Source organism: Coregonus lavaretus (genome assembly GCF_964263955.1).
Source record: "Coregonus lavaretus genome assembly, chromosome: 1".
Lineage (NCBI taxonomy): Eukaryota > Metazoa > Chordata > Actinopteri > Salmoniformes > Salmonidae > Coregonus > Coregonus lavaretus.
The window spans coordinates 51,313,863-51,339,762 of record NC_139988.1 but is presented as its reverse complement, the minus strand read 5'-3'; the positions used below and the strand labels follow the sequence as shown (position 1 = coordinate 51,339,762).

The 25,900-nt window shown below is 44.0% G+C and overlaps 1 protein-coding gene across 1 annotated transcript in view; it reads right to left on the bottom strand.

Moving 5' to 3' along the window:
- Positions 1–1,233: 1,233 nt before the first annotated feature.
- The window catches only part of LOC311109056 (tight junction-associated protein 1-like), a 120,586-nt gene continuing 95,919 nt past the window's right edge, over positions 1,234–25,900 (bottom strand). The window contains exons 8-10 of the mRNA XM_084151842.1: positions 19,006–19,113; positions 18,726–18,809; positions 1,234–5,451 (exon numbers count right to left, since the gene is read on the bottom strand). Of these exons, the coding sequence (XP_084007968.1) occupies positions 3,964–5,451; positions 18,726–18,809; positions 19,006–19,113 (1,680 nt within the window). The 3' untranslated portion in view covers positions 1,234–3,963. The remainder of the gene's footprint in view (positions 5,452–18,725; positions 18,810–19,005; positions 19,114–25,900) is intronic.

The following is a 25,900-nucleotide window of genomic DNA, read 5'->3' as shown; positions in this document are numbered from 1 at the left end:
AAAGTGTAGGGTGGAGTGACGTGAACCGTGTGGATTTGGGAGCCCTCAGTCCTAGGTCCCGGTCCGTTACGTTACACTGAAGAAAATGGCGTTGAATTATTCAGGGACCAGGGGTGCAGCAGAAAGCCTCCAGCGTGTTGGATATAGTATGTGGAGAGCCTTTTATACTGGGATCTGGTGACTCATCTCGCTCTGGAGGGAACACAGTTACCTCATAAGACCTCAGTAACTGGCGGCGGTACAGTACTTTACAGAACAATGTTACCAGTTCCTTGATATGTGGCTTTTACTTGTTGGTCTAAGAGTAGAGGTTTTAACAGGGGGGACTAAGATCCACATCTATACATATATAGTGAGAGGGCGGGCTCAAGAGACATCAAGGAGGAATATTTCTAGGTGGTGTCTGTGTTCCAGATCAGAATTAGGTGGGAGGGAGGGCATTTTGGGCATTTCTATAATGTGGTATGGACAGAGTTTACTTGGCAAAAGCCCTCAGTCGTAATCATGAAGTGCTGTTGCATTTATAATCTTTGATCATTTAATTTGTGCACCTTCAAAATGTAAGTACAGTGCATACGGAAGGTATTCAGACCCCTTAACTTTTTTCACATTTTGTTATGTTACAGCCTTATTCTAAAATGGATTAATCTACACACAATACCCCATAATGACAAAGCGAAAACAGGTTTTTAGAAATTGTTGCAAATGTATAAAAAATATATATATAAAAAATCTTATTTACATAAGTATGCAGACCCCACTCTGTGAGCTCAGGTGCATCCTGTTTCCATTGATCCTCCTTGAGATGTTTCTACAACTTGATTGGAGTCCAACTGTGGTAAATTCAATTGATTAGACATCAATTTTCATTTTTTTTTTACTCTTAATGATCGGCTATGAAAAGCCAACTGAGATTTATTCCTGATTATTATTTGACCATGCTTGTCACTTATGAACATTTTTGAACATCTTGGCATGGTTCTGTTATAATCTCCACCCGGCACAGCCAGAAGAGGACTGGCCACCCCTCATAGCCTGGTTCCTCTCTAGGTTTCTTCCTAGGTTTTGCCTTTCTAGGGAGTTTTTCCTAGCCACCGTGCTTCTACACCTGCATTACTAGCTGTTTGGGGTTTTAGGCTGGGTTTCTGTACAGCACTTCGAGATATTAGCTGATGTAAGAAGGGCTATATAAAATAAAAATTGATTGATTGAAAATAGCTGGGCAACGACGCTACCCATCCAACCTGGCAGAGCTTGAGAGGAATGGGAGAAACTCCCCAAATACAGGTGTGCCAAGCTTGTAGCGTCATACCCAAGAAGACTCAAGGCTGTAATCGCTGCCAAAGGTGCTTCAACAAAGTACTGAGTAAAGGGTCTGACTACTTATGTAAATGTGATACGTTTTTTTATTTTTAATACATTTGCAAACACTTCTAAAAACCTGTTTTTGTTTTGTCATTATGGGGTATTGTGTGTAGATTGATGAGGGGGAAAAAAACTATTCAATCCATTTTTGAATAAGGCTGTAATGTAACAGAATTTGGAAAAAAGTGAAGGGGTCTGAATACTTTCCGAATGCAGTGGATATGATATTACACTGTCATCAGCCCATAGAGGGTGGCATGAACAAAACAACCAGATGGCTTAGAGTCTGATTTGGAGGGTTAAGAACACTGCATGAGGCGTGTGACTTCATACTGGATTACTGCCTTATACTGAAGGCCGCTGCAGAGCTTTCACTGTGAGCTGTCAATCTGGGATCAATAAAACAGCAGGACTGTATCAGACTTCATAACCAAACAATCAAGAAGCCATTAGAAAGGCCAACAATGACATAAATGAAAATGCAGACTTTTGCCTCAGTCAATCATCCTGTACTAAAGCTACATAGAGAATGTCTGATGCGGAACACATTTTATGGATTACAATTAAGACATAAAATCAACATCGCTGAATACAGAACGATAAGTCAATTGAATATACTGGACCAAATGAAAGTCAAAAACATGCACACAATCAAAAATCAATCCATAAAATCACAAAAATTATAATCTCTTGAATGAATCAATATCCCCTATCCATACAAAAGCATGTAGATGAAAATGGACCTATAGCGAATATAAACGCTACATACTGTAAAGCCATGATTACATTCCAGATTAGGTATTGTATTTAGAAAGGGCCAATTGATCTGAACTCTCTAGACCAGAATATCTAGGAGTGGGGACATCTGATAAGCAAACTGATGAAATACATAAAAGGTTGGCTGAACAGAGGAAAACATATCAAAATAATTTTCCTCTTCACAGTTTACTAGTTACCGGTATGACATCCTCTGTGAACCACCACAACGGAGACTGAGTAATACACCAATAAAAATACTTTCCTGTTCAGGAAAGTGTCAACGGTAAAGAAATACCAAAAATCTCATCAACCAGCCCAGTCATACCATGAAGATCTTTTGCCTTCGATTATTCCTTGTCACTTAGATGTTCTAGACACATACTGTTGTTGTTACTGAATACATTGCTAACAGAAGTGGCACACAATGAGAATTGAAGGCATCTTCAAGGATAATTCTTCTCCCCCCAGAACCCAGTGAATACTTCCAAAACACGTCCACAAAAATGCCTTGAAAAGGATGTCTTGGTTCTTCTGAAAAGTACTGACACCATGTTTCATGGCATTTGGGTCTTCCTTTGCAATACCCCATGTAAAGTACTAGAGTTAACAATAGAACTATCGGCCTGTTTGTTTCTTGAAATGAAAATACATTGATGACAAAATCCAATGACAGATCAATAACAGAACAAAAGTGAAAGAATATAAATACTTTGACTGTTCTCGATCATCAACATCATAATATCTCCAGACCTCAGCCATAAAATAGTTGCATAAAAATCTAAATGTCAAAATCTACATTATTTGAATGAAGAAGCGATTGAAGAAATAAAATGTTAACACTTACAATTATAGAAAGACAATATAAAATAAAATCAAACAATTAAAAATCAATGAAAATTGTATTTTTGTTATCGAGAAAATAAACTTTGGAGTGAGACCAACAATTTCCGGAATTCATCGAGGGTGCCCTTCCTAGTTCTTGTGTAGTTGACCAATTACAGAGAAGAGAGCCCTTAAGAGTGGGTGCTTCAGAGGGGCATCAGAACCAATATTTTCTGGGATTTGGGGGGGTTAGAAACCCCCTCAGACAAAGAGGGATAGGCACTGAGAGTCTGTGTGGGGGTCAGGTCCACCATCCACTCACACCAGACAACAGCATGTGCTTGCAAGTGCTCGCACTCTCCACCATTCGTCCATTCAAAGATGGAGGGAAAGTTCTGATGTTATCAGATGCCTGCATGACATATCATTTCTCTAGGGGGGGGGGGGGAATCCAGGGCAAAAGAGAACAAACAAGGGAGAAGGCAACAACTCCATCCATCCTGCATATCGCCGATCATCTCAAGTGATGAGATGAAACGTTGCTCCATCTGGGCTGTTCCATGAGAACACACACTGGCTGGATGTTTACACACAGGAAATGACCGTGTATGGCTATATCCTGTAGTCGCCATTCTCCTCTCTGCAACAGTTTTGGAGTGTTTGAGAGACAGAAAACTAACCTCATTCAGAAACCCCTGAAGGACACTTTGTTCTGCTACTGGAGGATATTGCAGCTCACAGTTCACAGTGGCAAACAAAGGAAAGAACGCTGCAAACTTTACAGTTCAACTGGAAGCCAGGCATTGCACATATCTCTAAAGAATAGTCAGCTCTTGAATGTGGTTAGTAGAGAATGTGTGTATTTCCTGACTAAACTCATGAGAGACAGCAGCACGGACAAAGAAAGGACCAACACGAATCATCTCTCTCTTTGCTGGTAAGATAAAGAGTCCACAGAGCAGAGAAGAGTTAGTCTGTCAGACGACAGATGAAGTGAGAGGAGAAAGTCCCCTAGTCTCAGTCCAGCAGGTTACCATGCTCCTGTGCCCGGGTCAGGCTGTCTTTGCGGTGCAGGTGGTGGACTCCCATCCTCTTTGGACTCTTCAGGGGTCGGCCGGGGGTGGAAGTGGAGGAGTTAGCGGGAAGGGGAGGGGTGTTCTCTGTGTAGTCCTCTAGCCCTGCCAGGACCCGGGGGACTATGACGGGGAAATCCTGGGGCAGGATGTCTCTCTCCTCTGCAGAGCTGCCTACAGACCCAGTCTCCTCCACAAAATCATTCCTCTTGGCCTCCGCCGGGCTGGTCTCTATGGTGATGGCCGTTGACACGGTGTCGCCACTGGCGTCGTCTTGGTCGTTGTCCAGTGAGTCCAGGGCCATTAGCAGCTGCTCGCTCTCCTCGGTGGAGAAGTCTGCTCCGTAATGTCCCCTCCTGGTGCGGAGGTCAGCCATGCTGCTGGTGTCAGTGTCCAGGCTGGACTCTCGGCTTGCTGTCCAGCTGTGGGTGGAGGACCCCTCCTCCCCGTCCGAGTAGGCCCCCCTGTCGGACCCCCCGCCCACTGGCTTGCCGGTCCGGGTCCTCTCCAGGTCCGTGACCGTCTCGCTGCTGAAGGAGGTGCGGTTAACCAGGGTGCCCTCAGAGGATGGGGCCATCTTCTCCACAAACATGCGCTGCCAATTGGCCAGCAGGTCCTCCTCGGAGCTACCTGAGCTGGCAAAGGCGCTGGGGGGCTGAGGGGGGCTGCTGAAGGGGCTGGACTGGCTGGAGAGGGGTTCTGCTGTGTCCAGCTGAGTAGGGGTGCGGCAGGGGTCACGCTGCCCGCATCCCCCTGAGGAGGAGGAAGCCCCAGATCCCCAGCCCCCGTCCGACACGGCGGGGCTGTTGGGCACGGTGCGCTGGCGCTCGTTCTCCTCGTCGTTCTGCACCAGGCTGAGGGAGATGGCCTGGCGTGTTGCGTAGGTGCAGTTGGGCAGGGGACTGTTCTTGGGGATCTTCACCTTGTCGTCCGAGGAGAACTCTATCACCTTGCGGCCGGGATATAGGGGGTGGGGCGGAGGGGGGGCTGGGTAGGGGTTGAGCTTCTCGAAGGCCCCAACCTCTCTACCCTCCTCTCCTGATTGGCCGTCTGCTGACAGGCTGCTCTGGCTCCGACACATGCCGTTCTGCTGGAGGAGCTCCTGGGCCTGGCTGCTCTGGGCTGGGGCCCTCCTGCTGTGACCGGGACCCCCGTTCTCTCTACCCCCTTCTCCTGCCTGGGGCCCCGTCATGTCCACATGCACAAACACGTCCTCTGCCTGGGGCCGGCCTGAGCTACTGCTGGACTGGGCAGAGTTGAGCACCAGAGGCTCAGGCTTCTCCAGGACGCGGGCAATGACGGAGGTGGGCACCACGTCGGCGGGCGTCAGGCTCATGGTGTCAGAGTCCTGGCCCTGGGCTCCCTGGGAACTCTTATCCGGCAGACTGGCCTTCATGTGCTTGTTCACCATGTCCTGCAGCTCATAGGGCAGCTGGAAGACAAGAGAGGAGACACAAACACAAAACGTGACAGATTTCACAGACAGGCAAAGAGATCATGTCAAAATCAAAAGTCACAGGCTTGTCAAACTCTGATGACTTTCTGAACTTTAAGGCTACTTTAAAACTAGAGTCCTGTGGTACACTAAAGTACTTAATATTAGACGTAACTTGTATAGAAAACACGTTACTTAATAATGAGAACAACTCCCCCACCTGCAGTATCTCCCAATTCCCTCCATTAACTTGAACAACTTTAAAGGTCCAATGCAGCTGTTTTTATCTCAATATCAAATAATTTCTGGGTAACAACTAAGTACCGTACTGTGATTGTTTTCAATTAAAATGGTCAAAAAGAAAACAAAAATAGCTTCTTTGCAAAGAGCAATTTCTCAAGCAAGAATTTTGCTAGGACTGTCGAAGTGGTCTAAGTGGGGAGGGGAAAACTGAAAACTAGCTGTTATTGGCAGAGCGTTTTGGAACTCTTTCTTATTGGTCTATTAACTAATTTACCGCCTGGTGATGTCATCAGGCAGGCCAAAATTCCATCCCACCAAAACAGGCAGAAACGTTTGACGGTCTTTTACAGCTCTTACACTAAAAAGGGCATTATCATAATTTTCACAATTTCACAGTATTATTCCAACCTCATAGCCTGGAAATATATATAAAACACAGGAAAATCACATTTTGACTGCACTGGGCCTTTAAAAACCTGCATCTCACAAGGGCTGACAAATCTTTCCGACTTGCGGCGCTTTTAAACAGCATGTGATGCCACTTTAAGAGCTATTTAGATCCTCATGTCAAATGCATTAAGCTTTCATTTTCCCTAATAACCGAATGGCAAAGACTTAGCACTCATATCTCTCCCATGCAAGGACTTTGTGCTCCCATCCAAATTAGAAAGCGGCACATCTCAGTGGGATACGAGTAGTCACGATTGTCAATTACAGTTCCAGATTATTTCTAAAAGACCTGCTGTGATCCTGTAGTGGATCAGTCTCCCTGTGTAAGAGCAGTGAGTGACACTAACACATGGCTGCTAAATCAGACATCACTGGGCTGTCTGATGCTAGATATGTGAATGGAAGAGAACAGAGGGATCTACAGTGAGGGAAAAAAGTATTTGATCCCCTGCTGATATTGTACATTTGCCCACTGACAAAGAAATGATCAGTCTATAATTTTAATGGTAGGTTTATTTGAACAGTGAGAGACAGAATAACAACAACAAAATCCAGAAAAACACATGTCAAAAATGTTATAAATTGATTTGCATTTTAATGAGGGAACTAAGTATTTGACCCCCTCTCAATCAGAAAGATTTCTGTCTCCCAGGTGTCTTTTATACAGGTAACGAGCTGAGATTAGGAGCACACTCTTAAAGGGAGTGCTCCTAATCTCAGCTTGTTACCTGTATAAAAGACACCTGTCTACAGAAGCAATCAATCAATCAATCAGATTCCAAACTCTCCACCATGGCCAAGACCAAAGAGCTTTCCAAGGATGTCAGGGACAAGATTGTAGACCTACACAAGGCTGGAATGGGCTACAAGACCATCGCCAAGCAGCTTGGTGAGAAGGTGACAACAGTTGGTGCGATTATTCACAAATGGAAGAAACACAAAATAACTGTCAATCTCCCTCGGCCTGGGGCTCCATGCAAGATCTCACCTCGTGGAGTTGCAATGATCATGAGAACAGTGAGGAATCAGCCCAGAACTACACGGGAGGATCTTGTCAATGATCTCAAGGCAGCTGGGACCATAGTCACCAAGAAAACAATTGGTAACACACTACGCCGTGAAGGACTGAAATCCTGCAGCGCCCGCAAGGTCCCCCTGCTCAAGAAAGCACATATACAGGCCCATCTGAAGTTTGCCAATGAACATCTGAATGATTCAGAGGAGAACTGGGTGAAAGTGTTGTGGTCAGATGAGACCAAAATCGATCTCTTTGGCATCAACCCAACTCGCCGTGTTTGGAGGAGGAGGAATGCTGCCTATGACCCCAAGAACACCATCAAACATGGAGGTGGAAACATTCTGCTTTGGGGGTGTTTTTCTGCTAAGGGGACAGGACAACTTCACCGCATCAAAGAGACGATGGACGGCGCCATGTACCTTCAAATCTTGGGTGAGAACCTCCTTCCCTCAGCCAGGGTATTGAACATGGGTATTCCAGCATGACAATGACCCAAAACACACGGCCAAGGCAACAAAGGAGTGGCTCAAGAAGAAGCACATTAAGGTCCTGGAGTGGCCTAGCCAGTCTCCAGACCTTAATCCCATATAAAATCTGTGGAGGGAGCTGAAGGTTTGAGTTGCCAAATGTCAGGCTCGAAACCTTAATGACTTGGAGAAGATCTGCAAAGAGGAGTGGGACAAAATCCCTCCTGAGATGTGTGCAAACCTGGTGGCCAACTACAAGAAACGTCTGACCTCTGATTGCCAACAAGGGTTTTGCCACCAAGTACTAAGTCATGTTTTGCAGAGGGGTCAAATTCTTATTTCCCTCATTAAAATGCAAATCAATTTATAACATTTTCTACATGCGTTTTTCTGGATGTTTTTGTTGTTATTCTGTCTCTCACTGTTCAAATAAACCTACCATTAAAATTATAGACTGATCTTTGTCAGTGGGAAAACGTACAAAATCAGCAGGGGATCAAATACTTTTTTCCCTCACTGTATCTGAACTTCAGTCAGCGCTGTAAAAAAAAAAACGAACCTCCAATGAGATAACTGAAGGGTGGCGAGAAAGAAAGAGAATGTGAGTAGAGGCAGTAAAGAAAAAAAGGCCGGCATCTAGGGACCTTCTATCACGGTTTTACTGGGTGTGACGAGCCATGGCTGAGATATTGATTTGTGGAAAATGGGCAGAGAGAATAAGCGATTCCACAGTCCCCGCTCGCTGATGCCCTAACGATCCTGGTGAACAACGATCGGCACGCCCGCCTCCCCTTCACTTCCTCTGGTCAGCAGGGTGGGCCAGGCAGGATCAATACAACAGTAAAGGGCTGCCAGGTGACTCCTACTCTACTAGTCAGAATTTGACATGACATACCCCTGACCTCTGCCCAATTACATATAGAGATCTAACAAGCTGCCAAGAGTCATGGGTCATGACTCTAGCAAGAAGTGTTTCATTCTTCAGTGAGTGAGATACCTTTTTTAGCACCATTCTTTCCTGTAGAACACTGGCTGTATTATTATAAGCACTGCAGACAATCATTGTGATGTAAATCTGCATGGGTCCATTGATGGCCACAGTCATGGTCATTTTACATGCTATTGTACTAACCGCCTACTCACGGCAAATTCTATCAATACGCATAAACTCAACAACAGAGGAACAGTTTGAGGCAAAGTGGGTATCATATATATGGCATAATGCCTAGGGAGACAAAAGCTTAGCTTTCTCAGAACAATCACATGTGCAGCAGTGTGAATTGGTGCTTGCAGACAGCCAATCCACTCTAGTGATAAGCTTCAGGACTGGGCTGCTGGGCAACTCCTGCCATGCTGTATAATTGACTTGTGTTTCCTTAGCCAATCTTCAGAATCCATCAAATCTCCCACAGATGGCTGCTGCCCGCATGATAAGATGATTTGTATACACGGCTGAGGGAGATGGCCTCCCCTCCCAGGGAGCAGCTCACCTGGACAGGATGACTCAATGCTGTCTGTCTGACAGCCTGTCTGCTTGCCTCTCTGCCTCTCCATGTCCATACTGCCAGATCTTTTCCCAGGAGGACTCTATAACCATGGTTATCCATGTTTCCCTTTGGTGTACTTTTATGATGCTTCTGTCTTACTTATTCTCTCCTAATGGATAAGGACTGTCAAGGGGATATTGCCTTATGGCCAATGCTTTGATAAAAAAAAAATATGTCATCATCTTCAAGGCACTTCACTTGTTTTGTATTGCGAAAATAGCTCACTGCAGCAATTGGATCTCAATCTGAAGACCCATTACAAGAACTACCACTTTCTGGGACTATGTTCTCATCTATGTCCTGAGTGGCTTAGTTGGTTCAAGGTTGGCGCTGGCAATGTTAAGATGTTTGAAATGCCAAGATGCTACAAATGTATGCACTCATTGTACCAAACCCCCTACAGTTGATGTCCACGCCCCCACATAAATCAAATTAGCATAATAAAAACATCCCCATACAAATCTGCCTGTTTAAAGCATGTCGGCCTTCAGCATCTGCGGTGAAAGGCGGCAGAGCTACAGCAGTGTTTTTCAGACCATGAGACATCACGAAAATTGGTCACGAAAACATATGTAGCGTCCGAACGGTTGTTTTGCTCTAGGATGCCCACAAGCCTCACAAGACTCGTCTGAAGGTAGCCCGGTACCAGTTTGAAAAATGAATGGAAGCATGGAAGTAGTTTAGTGCCTAAAAAAAGGGGTTAAATATGTGTAAAACATTTTTTAAAGTAGTTTCATGATCTTTCTTATATCTCTCATAGGATAGAGACTTGAAAACAAATGTTCTTTAGATTTCTTTTTTTACTATCTGTTTTCCCATGTATGAATCTGTTATTCAATGCGTTTCTATGGGCTAATAGCGGTAAAGCCAAATTCAATGTTCCATCAAATAATGTTTTTATATATATATACTAAACGGTCAAAAATTTTAGAACACCTACTCATGATGAGGATTTTTCATTTAGATAAACAAAGTTAATCACAACATGACGAACACAGAGCCAGGGTTAAACATGGGTAGATCGCTGTTGCTAGGCAAGAACTTAATTAATTCCTCTCACTGGGTTTGTGTGTGAAATGGGGATCTGACCTCGGGTCGAATTCCTCGCTCTTACCTAATCCACGGCTGTCCTACCTTATCAGAGACTGAAACCAGACTGTTGCCTTTTGCCTCTCTCCTCAGACAAAGTCCTGAAAACGGAGCCAGAGTTGAACAGAGTTCAGACTAAACATGAGTAATTACAGCATGATGGGAGGGGAGAGAGGGGTTGGGTTTGGGTATGTTTGAGATATTGAGTGTGGACCTGCCATGTCCAACAATCAATCTCCAGGTCAAGCCAGGGTGAGCCTGGGTTGAACAGAGTTCAAACTGAACATGATTATTTTTGCATGACAAGGGCTTGATTGATTGTACCATCATTGTTTCCAAACTGAATAGAAGTCAGATTTCGCCACTATCATAGACTAAGGAAGTGGGCGGAGCGGTCAAGAGGGGGAAACTGAAGACAGTGGTGGGGGAACCCAAGAGGGAGGGGTTTTAAGCTAAAATGTATGTAAATATGACTATATAAACGGAGAGCTGAGTGGTAGAAGAAAGATGCTTTGCAAACCACTATTGCGTATGTAATAAAGTCTATCTTAATTCTACAAAAACTCTGAAATACTTTTGTTCTTTGATTAGTATAAGGACGAATTTGCTACATTACTCATTCAAGAGTTTTCTTTATTTTTACTAATAGTGAAGACATCAAAACTATGAAATAACACATATGGAATCATGTAGTAACCAAAAAAAGTGTTAAACAAATCAAAATATATTTTATATTTGAGATTCTTGGCATTCTCTCAACCAGCTTCATAAGGTAGTCACCTGGGATGCATTTCAATTAATAGGCGTGCCTTCTTAAAAGTTAATTTGTGGAATTTCTTTCCTTCTTAATCTATTTCAGCCAATCAGTTGTGTTGTAACAAGGGGGGGGGGGGGGGGGGTATACAGAAGATAGCCCTATTTGGTAAAAAAAAAGTCAATATTATGGCAAGAACAGCTCAAATAAGCAAAGAGAAACGACAGTCCATCATTACTTTAAGACATGAAGGTCAGTCAATACGGAACATTTCAAGAACTTTGAAAGTAGCAAAAACCATCAAGTGCTATGATGAAACTGGCTCTCATGAGGACCGCCACAGGAATGGAAGACCCAGAGTTCCCTCTGCTGCAGAGGATAAGTTCATTAGAGTTACCAGCCTCAGAAATTGCAGCCGTAATGAATGCTTCACAGAGTTCAAGTAATAGACACATCTTAACATCAACTGTTCAGAGGAGACTGTATGAATCAGGCCTTCATGGTCGAATTGCTACAAAGAAACCACTACTAAAGGACACCAATAATAATAATAATAATAATATGCCATTTAGCAGACGCTTTTATCCAAAGCGACTTACAGTCATGCGTGCATAAATTTTTTGTGTATGGGTGGTCCCGGGGATCGAACCCACTACCTTGGCGTTACAAGCGCAGTGCTCTACCAGCTGAGCTACAGAAACCACTACTAAAAGACACCAATAAGAAGAAGAGACTTGCTTGGGCCAATAAACACGAGCAATGGACATTAGGCCGATGGAAATTTGTCCTTTGGTCTGGAGTCCAAATTTGAGATTTTTGGTTCCAACCGCCGTGTCTTTGTGAGACGCGGTGTGGGTGAACAGATGATCTCCGCATGTGTATTTCCCACCGTAAAGCATGGAGGAGGAGGTGTTATGTTGTGGGGGTGCTTTGCTGGTGACACTGTGATTTATTTAGAATTCAAGGCACACTTAACCAGCATGGCTACCACAGCATTCTGCAGCGATACGCCATCCCATCTGGTTTGGGCTTAGTGGGACTATCATTTGTTTTTCAAAAGGACAATGACCCAACACACCTCCAGGCTGTGTAAGGGCTATTTTACCAAGAAGGAGAGTGATGGAGTACTGCATCAGATGACCTGGCCTCCACAATCCCCAACCTCAACCAAATTGAGATGGTTTAGGATGAGTCGGACCGCAGAGTGAAGGAAAAGCAGCCAACAAGTTCTCAGCGTATGTGCGAAAAGTATTCCAGGTGAAGCTGGTTGAGAGAATGCCAAGAGTGTGCAAAGCTGTCATCAAGGCAAAGGGTGGCTATTTGAAGAATCTCAAATATAAAATATATTTGGATTTGTTTAACACTTTTTTTGGTTACTACATGATTCCATATGTGTTATTTCATAGTTTTGATGTCTTCACTATTATTCTACAATGTATCAGCTGATCATAAAACAAGGGAATAAAATGAGGTGTGTGAACAGATCTGCAGCTTGTGGCAGATTGTTGGGTTTCCCAGCAGTAATCAATTATGGCAGGACTGGGAGATCTTTCTGCTTAGATTAATTATACTTGCCTGGCTACCAAAACTCCTTGCTCTGGCCAAACGCTACGCCCACGGACGTTAGTTTCTTCTCCGCAATGAGTCGATCTGAGTACCTCCCAGGAACCAATGGGTTGGGCCAGAGCCAGAACACACGTGGGTAAAGAGGCATTTTGAAAATGTGTCTTTGGCTTTGATACTCTGATTGGTTAAAGAGAGTACTTTGTTTAGTACAACACCCCTCATTTTGACGTCACCACAAACAACTTCAACGATGACAGTCTCAGACTGAAGTATGTAGCCAACAGAGCCGTGTACGAATTCAGGCAAGAATGATACATCCCCTAAAAATAGTCCTGGCTGGCAGTCACGGCCCTGCAGCGACAACATGGTTGTCACATCGGCAGTAATAGTCCTCTAGAGACCAGAGCATCAGGCGTTAAGACAGCACCGTCGATTCATATACTAACTAACTGAAGGTGTTAGAGCAGCAGGTAGCCCTGTGGATCAATGGACTAGGAAAAATACCTTAAATCCCTAAGCCGCACCTTCAAACACTGTCTCTCATTTACTATGGGGGATTGGATTGTTAAGAGCACAGGTAGCGGAGACCATGACGTAACTAAAATTCACTGAAAAGGGTCGGACTTTGGCACTAAAATTAGGCATCTACCAGTTTATTTATAATTTAGTTGAACAAAAAGTAGAATATCTATAAACTGCTACTTTTGAAATGTAATTCAAATCGTAACTGCAAATCAAGTGTATCCAGACATAAGCACTAGTTGTTCATTTCTTACAACCAACATGACAGTATTGACTGTTCAGTGTTTAACATGTGATGCCCAACTTCCATCAACAAGTCTCCTTCGCACCTATGGTGATTAAGTCCTAGACCACTGTTATTCTACCCACAAGCAAGCATACAAGGCCCTCCCTCGTCAGTCATTCGGCAAATCAGATCATGACTCTGTACTGTGCTCAAACAGGAAGCACCAGTGACTCGCTCAGTTGAAAAATGGTCACCAGAATCAGAGGTTATGCTACAGAACTGCTTTGCTAGCGCTGATTGGAATATGTTTTGAGACTCTGCCGATAACATTGACGAGCTAACCACCAGTCACCGGCTTGATTAGGAAATGCATTGGCGGCGTTGTCCCCAAAGTGAAGGTTCGCTACTTCCCCATTCAAAAGCCCTGGATTAACATGGAGGTTAGAGCTAAACTAAAGGAGAGGGCTACCGCACACAGGGCTATTGCTGACAACCTTGAGGCTACAGCTGAGGACAGGAACAAGAAGTCCCTCTATGACCTCCGCAGAGTCATCAAATAAACAAAAGGACAATATAGGAATAAGGTGGAATCATATTGCACAGGCTCCAATGCCTAGGAAGGAAATGCAAAGGAAGACCAAGCTGTGATCTGCACAACGATGCCCCTCTACCAGACGAACGCTTCGACAACCACAACATTGTGCTGTGTGTTGGGGCCACCCCACTGACCCAGAGGACTAGGTGGTCTCGCTCTCCAAGCCCGACGTGAGTAAGGTCTTTAATCAGGTCAAAACCTGCAAGGCCGTGGCGCCCGACGGTATTCCAGGGCACATTCTCAGAGCATGCACAGAACAGCTGGCAGGAATATTCACGGTCATTTTCAACCTCTCCTTGCGCCAGTCTGTAATCCAGACATGTTTTAAGACGACCACCATCATTCCTGTTCCCAAAAACTCTAAGGCTTCATGCCACAATGACTATCGCCCTGTAGCACTCACAACTGTAATCATTAAGTGCTTTGAGAGGCTGGTTATGGCACACATTAACTCCACCATCCCAGACACCCTAGACCAACTCCAATTTGGCTGATTATGGACTACAGGAACACTAATAATTTGCTCACACACACATTATGCACATACATTTATACTGACTCTACACACACACAATCATTATATACGCTGCTGCTACTCTTATCATATATCCTGATGCCTAGTCACCTTACCTATACATACAGTGGGGAGAACAAGTATTTGATACACTGCCGATTTTGCAGGTTTTCCTACTTACAAAGCATGTAGAGGTCTGTAATTTTTATCATAGGTACACTTCAACTGTGAGAGACGGAATCTAAAACAAAAATCCAGAAAATCACATTGTATGATTTTTAAGTAATTCATTTGCATTTTATTGCATGACATAAGTATTTGATCACCTACCAACCAGTAAGAATTCCGGCTCTCACAGACCTGTTAGTTTTTCTTTAAGAAGCCCTCCTATTCTCCACTCGTTACCTGTATTAACTGCACCTGTTTGAACTCGTTACCTGTATAAAAGACACCTGTCCACACACTCAATCAAACAGACTCCAACCTCTCCACAATGGCCAAGACCAGAGAGCTGTGTAAGGACATCAGGGATAAAATTGTAGACCTGCACAAGGCTGGAATGGGCTACAGGACATTAGGCAAGCAGCTTGGTGAGAAGGCAACAACTGTTGGCGCAATTATTAGAAAATGGAAGAAGTTCAAGATGACGGTCAATCACCCTCGGCCTGGGGCTCCATGCAAGATCTCACCTCATGGGGCATCAATGATCATGAGGAAGGTGAGGGATCAGCCCAGAACTACACGGCAGGACCTGGTCAATGACCTGAAGAGAGCTGGGACCACAGTCTTAAAGAAAACCATTAGTAAGACACTACGCCGTCATGGATTAAAATCCTGCAGCACACGCAAGGTCCCCCTGCTCAAGCCAGCGCACGTCCAGGCCCGTCTGAAGTTTGCCAATGACCATCTGGATGATCCAGAGGAGGAATGGGAGAAGGTAATGTGGTCTGATGAGACAAAAATAGAGCTTTTTGGTCTAAACTCCACTCGCCGTGTTTGGAGGAAGAAGAAAGATGAGTACAACCCCAAGAACGTCATCCCAACCGTGAAGCATGGAGGTGGAAACATCATTCTTTGGGGATGCTTTTCTGCAAAGGGGACAGGACGACTGCACCATATTGAGGGGAGGATGGATGGGGCCATGTATCGCGAGATCTTGGCCAACAACCTCCTTCCCTCAGTAAGAGCATTGAAGATGGGTCGTGGCTGGGTCTTCCAGCATGACAACGACCCGAAACACACAGCACGAAGGAGTGGCTCCGTAAGAAGCATCTCAAGGTCCTGGAGTGGCCTAGCCAGTCTCCAGACCTGAACCCAATAGAAAATCTTTGGAGGGAGCTGAAAGTCCGTATTGCCCAGCGACAGCCCCGAAACCTGAAGGATCTGGAGAAGGTCTGTATGGAGGAGTGGGCCAAAATCCCTGCTGCCGTGTGTGCAAACCTGGTCAAGACCTACAGGAAACGTATGATCTCTGTAATTGCAAACAAAGGTTTCTGTACCAAATATTAAGTTCTGCTTTTCTGATGTATCAAATACTTATGTCATGCAATAAAATGCAAATTAATTACTTAAAAATCATACAATGTGATTTTCTGGATTTTTGTTTTACAGTTGAAGTGTACCTATGATAACAATTACAGACCTCTACATGCTTTGTAAGTAGGAAAACCTGCAAAATCGGCAGTGTATCAAATACTTGTTCTCCCCACTGTACGTTTCAGTTGTTCCGAACTCACTAAACTCGCACTAAAGAGGGAGGCTCGCTGGGCTGGTGCTAGCACATGTGCAGATCAAATACACAGCTGGAACGCTGACTAAGGTGTTTACATCTCCTAATAATTCGAAAGATTGCTGAGAAAACCAGGTGTGTTAATCAGCGTACGCTTACTTCGATTTTGACCTTACGTCGATTTAGATAAGCAGAGTAAGGTGTTTACATGATTATTGCATAATCTGCCTACTGCCATAATCCATTTAATATCTAATTATTAGTGTGTATGTAAACGTACTCAGTAAAACATTTGCTGGTTATGGAAGTGATGACCAGAGGAGCCTCCTCCTTCATAATGGCATTGTTCAAAACAATTGGGACGTAGCTAAACATGTTCTTTAATCGAGTTTTAGGGAGTGAAATTAGGGGAGAAATATGAATCGAATGGATTTTACACTTCAGAAAAACATTTAATCGAAGAGACGGATTCATAGCACAACACTTTGGTTTCGATGGATTTGTTTAATTATACTGACTTCAAGTCCTTTGTTGGCTGTTGTATTGATTATCCAGCAGGCTCTGATGAAGTCAGTGTTGAACTCAGTGGCTCACCCAGAGGTGAGAACAGAGACAGGGGTGCTTGGAGTTTTCTGACATCATTGCTGTCAATAGCAGTTGCAGACTAAGAAAGTATTACAGTGCATTCAGAAATTATTCAGACTCCTTCCCTTTTTCCACATTTTCTTACATTACAGGCTTATTCTAAAATTGATTTTTTTTTCTTCAATATACACACAATACCACATAATGACAAAGCGAAAACAGGTTTTTAGAAATGTTTGCAAATTTATAAAAATAAAAAACCAGAAAAACCTTATTTACATAAGTATTCAGACCCTTTGCTATGAGACTCGAAATTGAGCTCAGGTGCATCTTGTTTCCATTGATCATCCTTGAGATGTTTCTACAACTTGATTGGAAAGGCACACACCTGTCTATATAAGGCCCCACAGTTGACCATGCATGTCAGAGCAAAAACCAAGCCATGAGGTTGAAGACATTGTCCGTAGAGCTCCGAGACAGGATTGTGTCGAGGTACAGATCTAGGGAAGGGTACCAAAACATTTCTACAGCATTGAAGGTCCCGAAGAACACAGTGGCCTCCAACATTCTTAAATGGAAGAAGTTTGGAACCACCAAGACTCTTCCTAGAGCTGGCCGCCCGGCCAAACTGAGCAATCGGGGGAGAAGGGCCTTGGTCAGGGAGGTGACCAAGAACCCGATGGTCACTCTGATAGAGCTCCAGAGTTCGTCTGTGGAGATGGGAGAACCTTCCAGAAGGACAACCATCTCTGCAGCACTCCACCAATCAAGCCTTTATGGTAGATTGGCCAGACGGCAGCCACTCCTCAGTAAAAGGCACATGACAGCCCGTTTGGAGTTTGCCAAAAGGCACCTTAAGGACTCTCAAACCAGGAGAAACAAGATTCTCTGGTCTGATGAAACCTAGGTTGAAATCTTTGGCCTGAATGCCAAGCGTCACGTCTGGAGGAAACCTGGCACCATCCTTATGTTGAAGCATGGTGTTGGCAGAATCATGCTGTGGGGATGTTTTTCAGTGGCAGGGACTGGGAGACTAATCAGGATCGAGGGATAGATGAACAGAGCAAAGTACAGAGAGATCCTTGATGAAAACCTGCTCTAGAGCGCTCAGGACCTCAGACTGGGGAGAAGGTTCACCTTCCAACAGGACAACGACCCTAAGCACACAGCCAAGACAACGCAGGAGTGGCTCTGAATGTCCTTGAGTGGCCCAGCCAGAGCCCGGACTTGAACCCGATCGAACATCTCTGGAGAGACCTGAAAATAGCTGTGCAGCGACGCTCCCCATTCAACCTGAACGAGCTTAAAAGGATCTGCAGAGAAGAATGGGAGAAACTCCCCAAATACAGGTGTGCCAAGCTTGTAGCGCCCTACCCAAGATAACTTGAGGCTGTAATCGCTGCCAAAGGTGCTTCAACAACGTAGTGAGTAAAGGGTCTGAATACTTATGTAAATTTAATATTTAAGGTTTAATTTTTTATACATTTGCAATAATTGATAAAAACCTGTTGTTGCTTTGTCATTATAGGTATTGTGAATAAGGCTGTAATGTAACAAAATGTGGAAAAAGTCAAGGGGTCTGAATACTTTCCGAATGCACTGTATCGTACACACATGTACCTCATAGCGTTGAATGCCCAACACTCACACACACACATGCTGTGATTAAGCGGCCAGGCAAATCTCAGCTTTTTTATCCTCTCCCTCTTTCGATTCTTTTTGTTTCTCTCTTTGCCTAGTCCTCTCTGACGCCAGGGTCAGACAAAACAAGTGAAGAGCTCCGCAGACTTTTTAAAAACCACCCAGGCGAAAGCTCTCCCCCTCTTTCTCTCTCTCTCCCACATCCAAGAGTGTCACTACGGAGTGCAAAACACATTCAAGCTCCAACAATGCCAATGTGACAAGTGGAAGGCGTTTTATAGACGAGCCTCAATCATTTCCATTATACGATCAGAGCTATACTTACATCTGCAAACTTGTGGTTTCTGAAATGGGACTTATTGCACTTCAACAGCTGCACGGCCAAATTGCAATCTTGCCGATAGCGCTCCTGTCAGGGAGAAGAATCAACAAGATCAACAACAAGGCCATTTCTCATACAGCACTCAGACTCACTTTATTCTCAGAACAGTGTGGTTGATCAGTTCAATGTTTTAATCTTACCACACACTGTGGTTCTATATTATACACATAACTTAATATCTGGTATGTGATAACTCAAAGAGGGACAGTGAGATAACACCCACGTTCAACTCCTCCAGCTTGTCAATGGTGTTCTTGGCATCCAGGAGTTTGTTGGTGAGCTCCACTATCTCCAGGTCCATGGTCTTCTTGTCCCTCTCCACTTTACGGAGCTGTAGAAAGAGAATGGTGGTGGGAGGCATAATGTTAGAGAGCAGCTTCACGCATCATTCACATTGGGATAACCATAGCCAGTGTAGTGGTGCACTAGCTGCTGGACTCAAACAGACCAAACATATGGAAACTACATGTTTGACTCAGTTCTATTTATTCCATTCCAGCCATTACAATGAGCCTGTTCTTCTATGGCTCATCCCACCAGCCTCCTCTGAAGTACACATAGGGAGTGATTTCCTCATTGATTACAGTTAAAGCATGTCTCCTCCTTCATCCTCTCCGCTAGCTGACACAGCAGCACAGAGACTGAGGCTGCTGCTTTTGCTATCCACTCAGCTCAGCAGTGTGGTTAGAGAGAAACAAAAACCGTACCGGCACAGGATATGTCCTACATAAACAGATCGATAGCACATTATGAAGTAACACAGTGTGAACTCAAAGTACTCTGGGTCTGAGTCTGTGCCGAGTCCCCATAATATGTAGTTACTCCCTCTCCTACTCACCCATGCAATTAATTAGGGGAAAAAACGACCTATAACTTTAGGAAAACAGCTGGGCAGGTGACATGCTATTGTATTTTTTGAGGGCCAGTGAATCGCTTCAGTTATCATACAGTTATGTGATATGACAGGTAAAGGGCCATGACAGGCAACAGTTGATAAAATACTCTGTAGCTTCAGCACTAACATTTTCTGATTATCCTGATATTATTATATCAGGATTTAAGGGATTCTCTAATATAAAAAGATGTCTCTGATTTCAGATGTACCACAGGAATAGCCTGTGGTCGTCAGTGGCTGTGGTGACTATGCTTTTAAGTAAGATTTAGCCTACAAATTGTGCTTGGTACAGTAGGGACCTCACACTATACGTGCAATACCTGTCAAGTTGAGTTTTAACAACAGAAGAGTTCCCTATTTAAAATTGGAAAAACAAACGCCGGTTTTCTCTGGGCTTCTGAACATTCTCTCGCAGCAAATAATCCCCAAACCCCTGAGCTGGAGAACTTCCAAACCAATTAAGAGTGCGGATCCAGATTCTGTGACTCCTGTGTGTGTGTAGTGTGTTTGTGTTAGTAAGTGAGCGCAGGTCCAGATTGTACATTAATATGAATACATCAATATTGTGCATTAATATTCACCACAGGTTCATTAGAGCCTCCAGTGAGCCCACTGTGAGTGGCTTGGACCTGCACTGACACCTTGTAAGCCCACCAGCCGAGCGCCACCCTGATCAGGCTTGCTATTCTGTTCGGGGGGCCCTACCTGCAGCTTATATCTGACATATTGTCAATTTACTGGATGTTAACTGAAGCCGGCACGGCAGTGAGCACTTAGGAGCTCTGTCCGGTTGTTTCAGATCCAATCCTCACCAAGGGATAAGGTATAGTCACTACCATTAAATCACACCTGCTTGAAGAGAGGATAGAGAATCAGTGAGAAGGGGAGTTACTGAGAGACATATACACAGAATGAGACCCAGACTGTAGCTCCTGCTCCATTGCTTGCCATGTCAAAAATGAACCAATTATCTGTACAGTATATTCTCAACTGAAGAGGCTGAAAGAAAAAAAGCCAGTCAGCCCCTCATTGTGATGCAGAGACGCAAGCTCAACTGGGCAAAGACACGGCCATAAAACACCTAAGTGATCTCTACTACAGCACTTGTGCTGCAGCGCATAACAAGCCTACGGTAACTCAAAAGGGGATATATAGAGAGGTGGGGGACTTGAGACTAGAAAACTAAAGTTTGAATCACTAGGCACACCTAGAGAAACACATTATTTCCCCCCAACACCTCATGCCCAACCCAACCCCAACCCCCATGCAAAGGGCCATAGCAGAGCTACATAGACAGGATGATCTACTGCGGGACATCTAGAGCAGTTTTCCAGGACAAGACAGGAGGATGGGGAGACGTCCTAATTCAGAGACAACAAGCAGAGCATTAATGAAAACGACAACAGTAATAAATGATAAGCGTGGGGAGGAGGAGGGTGATGGGGGGAGGTAGACGGGAGAGATAAATAATGATAACGCAACTGCGTAGACCCAGGTTTGACTGATAGCAGCCTGATGAGACAGCCCGTCACGAAGCAGCAGCATGAGGAGAGAGGAAGAGAATGAGAGAAAGAAAAGAAAGAAGAAATAAGACAGACGGATGGTGAGAACAAAGACGACAAGACAGAACATTTTGGTCTCTTCTTTTACACACTTAGCAAGATCTCCAGTGCTTCATCGGTTAATAAGGTTTCTGATCGCGAACTCCTCTAACGCAACACGTCAGAATATGTTGAAACAGGCATGCAATTTAAGCCACAACTGTTCGACAGTGGTCCATAGGCTTATTCCCAACTTACACTATCAATAAACTCATAATAGAACTCTAAAGAGAACTGGGAAATATCACACATTTAGGCTTAACACAAAAATAATGGAATCCCCAAGGATGAGGAAGGAGGATTTGAGAGATGTGTACTAGCGGTGGCCGCGAGTACTCGATTCAAGGTTTGTAATTTGTTTACTTATAATTGAATACTCAATTTACAAATGCAACAATTTTGCTAGTTAAATTTATAAGCACTGACAAAATGTCTAACTAAGTTGTGTTTATTGTCTGGAGTATGTCAAATGCTTTGAAAATATGTTATGTTTTGTTTTCAGTTGTGTATCAGAACAACCAGTAATTGGAACAATTACTGCCAACTTTTTCCCTTCAGCCCCGTTTCACGCTAAGATGCGAGTACTCAAAATTATTTTAATGAAAGTACTCAAAACACAGACATTCTTTTAAATGCCCATCCCTACTGTGTATGGCTAAAGGCCGCCTCTGACTAGGTGAGTGTGAGGACAGAGCATGTTTTGGGCAGAGTAATCCTCTGGCCAGTGAAAAGAGATTACCAGCCCATCCATCCTCTCATCTATTTTGCTAAAGCTACCTCCTCTACACTGACAACAGGGCTGGACTAAAATCAGACAGTAGAATGTTTGTAGATAATTCGACAGTAAATAGGCCTATGTGCTGTGAATCCAGTCTGGGAGGGCTAGCCTGTAGGTAACGGGCAGTCAAGGGAGACTGCTTGTAGTTGTGTTCAGATCACTTGCCATGCAGAGTTGGCAGTTACACAGCAACATAGTTTCTGTCTTTCCCTAGTAACACAGTGCAGCTTGACTTTGATTGTCACACAGCTATCAGAGGGGACAGGGGACTGTACTACAGCCACCAGCAAAGGATCACAACTATATTCACTCAGTTGCCAGTTTATTAGGTACACCCATCTTGTACCGGGCCAAACCCTCCTTTGCCTCCAGAACAGCCTGACATGGAAACGTTGCACAATTGGTATCAAGTGACCTAATGTGCGCCAGGAAAACATTCCCCACACCATTACACCACTGCCACCAGCCTGTACGGTTGACACCAAGCAGGACGGAGCCATGGACTCATGCTGATAAGAGTGGAACCTTGTGTGGTCGTCTGCTGGAATAGCCCATCTGTGACAAGGACCGACGATTTGTGTGCACACCTAGATTGTACAGCATTTGCACATTATTCTTTTTTAAATTCTTCAAGCTCTGTGAAGTTGTTGGTCATTGCTAGACAGCCATTTTCAAGTCATGGCATAGATTTTCAAGTCGATTTAAGTCAAAAGTGTAACTAGGCCACTCAGGAACATTCAATGTCGTCTTGGTAAGATACTCCAGTGCATTCGGAAAGTATTCAGACCCCTTGTCTTTTTCCACATTTTGTTACGTTACAGCCTTATTCTAAAATTGATTTAATTGTTTTTGTTCCTCATCAGTCTACACACCTTACCCCATAATGACGAAGCAAAAACTGGTTTTTAGATTTTTTTGCAAAACTTTAATATCACATTTATATAAGTATTCAGACCCTTTACTCAGTACTTTGTTGAAACACCTTTGGCAACGATTACAGCCTCAAGTCTTCTTGGGTATGACGCTACAAGCTTGGCACACCTGTATTTGGGGAGTTTCTCCCATTCTTCTCTGCAGATCCTTTCAAGCTCTGTCAGGTTGGATGGGGAGCGTCGCTACACAGCTATTTTCAGGTCTCTCCAGAGATGTTTCGTCAGGTTCAAGTCCGGGCTCTGGCTGGGCCACTCAAGGACATTCAGAGACTTAGGGTCGTTGTCCTGTTGGAAGGTGAACCTTCGCCCCAGTCTGAGGTCCTGAGCGCTCTGGAACAGGTTTTCATCAAGGATCTCCGTTCATCTTTCCCTCGATCCTGACTAGTCTCCCAGTCCCTGCCGCTGAAAAACATCCCCACAGCATGATGCTGCCACCACCATGCTTCACCGTATGGATGATGCCAGGTTTCCTCCAGACGTGACGCTTGGCATTCTGGCCAAAGAGTTCAACCTTGGTTTCATCAGACCACAGAATGTTGTTTCTCATGGTCTGAGAGTCCTTTAGCGGGCTGTCATGTGCCTTTTACTGAGGAGTGGCTTCCGTCTGGCCACCATAAAGGCCTGATTGGTGGAGTGCTGCAGTGATGGTTGTCCTTCTGGAAGGTTCTCCCATCTCCACAGAGGAACTCTGGAGCTCTGTCAGAGTGACCATCGGGTTCTTGATCACCTCCCTGACCAAGGCCCTTCTCCCCCAATTGCTCAGGCTGGCCATGCAGCTAGCTCTAGGAAGAGTCTTGGTGGTTCCAAACTTCTTCCATTTAAGAATGATGTAGGCCACTGTGTTCTTGGGGACCTTCAATGCTGCAGAAATGTGTTGGTACCTTTCCCCAGATCTGTGCCTCGACACAATCCTGTCTACGTACATAATTTTTTTGTTTGTTGCTCTGACATGCACTGTCAACAGTGGGACCTTATATAGACAGGTGTGTGCCTTTCCAAATCATGTCCAATCAATTGAATTTACCACAGGTGGACTCCAGTCAAGTTGTAGAAACATCTCAAGGATGATCAATGGAAACAGGATGCACCTGAGCTCAATTTCGAGTCTCATAGCAAAGGGTCTGAATACCTATGTAAATAAGGTATCGGTTTTTTATTTTTAATACATTTGCAGAAATTTCTAAAAACCTGTTTTCACTTTGCCATTATGGGGTATTGTGTGTAGATTGATGAGGATTTGTATTTATTTAATCCATTTTAGAATAAGGTTGTAACATAACAAAATGTGGAAAAAGTAAAGGGGTCTGAATACCTCCCGAATGTAATGATCTAATGTTGATTCGATCACAGAAAAAAAGTTGATCTCTATAGTGCAAATTAATGGGGCGAACTCAGTGAAGTTCAATCTCTTGCGTCTCTGCGCGGCATTGGCATTTCTTCTGAGCGAAAGTCCTGGAGGAAGCGCGCGGCACGCACGCACAAAGCTTAGAGGGAACAACATTTAGGCTTGCCATAACAAAGGGGTTGAATACTTATTGACTCAAAACATTTCAGCTCTTCATTTTGTATTAATTAGAACATTTAGTATTCTAAAAACATAATTCAATTATTTGACATTGTGGGGTATTATTGTGTGTAGGCCAGTGACAAAAAATCTAAATGTAATCCATTTTAAATTCAGGCTGCAACACAACAAAATGTTGAACAAGTCAAGTGGTGCGAATACTTTCTGAAGGCACTGTAAATATAACTATTCTGACAGACCATTTACATTTGATGGGAACTCAATATTGGGCCAGGGGGCACGTTTCCTTTGACAATGTGATTGGAAAGAATGTACATAAAGTATGCACACACATACACATACCACCGACATATACACACAGAGAGTACACCCCCCCCCCCATTTAACATTGTTACTATTATTCTGTTGATTTCCATAACCTGTTTATTGTAACATTGTGCTTTGGCAATATGTATCAATATGTCATCGCAATAAAGCACATTTACATTTAATTGAGAGGCTAATCAAACAACCATCAGACATGTGGGGACTGCAGCGCACATATAGAGCACATCTAACATCGATGCATACTTTATGTCCTGATATTTAATACATGATTGATGTTAGTGGAGAAACAATGATGATGTGAATTCACGGTTGTTATGTATGGTTGGCGAGTCATATTGTGATCTTCCGATAAACCTATATCAAGCATCATACATAGTTAGCCATGTTTTAAAAGGGACAGTCTGGGATTTGCCATTGTGGGAATATGTACAACTGTCCCTCTTTTTGCACATAAATTCCATAGTTGTCACTTGTGGTGGGTTTGGAGCGTGCGCACACACGCACACACACAGGTTTTCCTGGCGTGCTGCCACAGGGAATAGCAGCGTTGTGGACCTTCCCATCTCCCAGGGGGCTTAGCAGAGACATGGGTGATAGAATGATTTGGCCTTTCTATTTAGTCAATTCCCTAGCTGCACTCTGTACCACAGAACCTCCCCCCCCCCCAAAAAAAATGGCTGACAGGTGTGGGATAATGAGAGTGCACTTTAGAAAATACACACACACAGCTGTATGGGAGAGACTCTACCCCAATACAGAATAGATCCACTGACCTGGTATACTGGGAAACTCAGTGACATAGAAACCTGCAATTGGAAGTTGTAGTGTTTGCAAATCTATAATACGTTTGACCAGGGAAAGGTCAAAAGGAAAAGTAATATTTTGAAAATTGGAGTGAAGGTTAATTTGAGATTAAATAATTAAAGGGTCAAACAGCAGTTTAAACAATTACAAAGCCATTTCCCCGCCCCTGTTCGGTAAAAAGCTGAGGGATGGGGCTGGAGCAATGTAACCACTCAAATTCATAGACAGAGCTATGGATGCAAGGACTGACCATCCA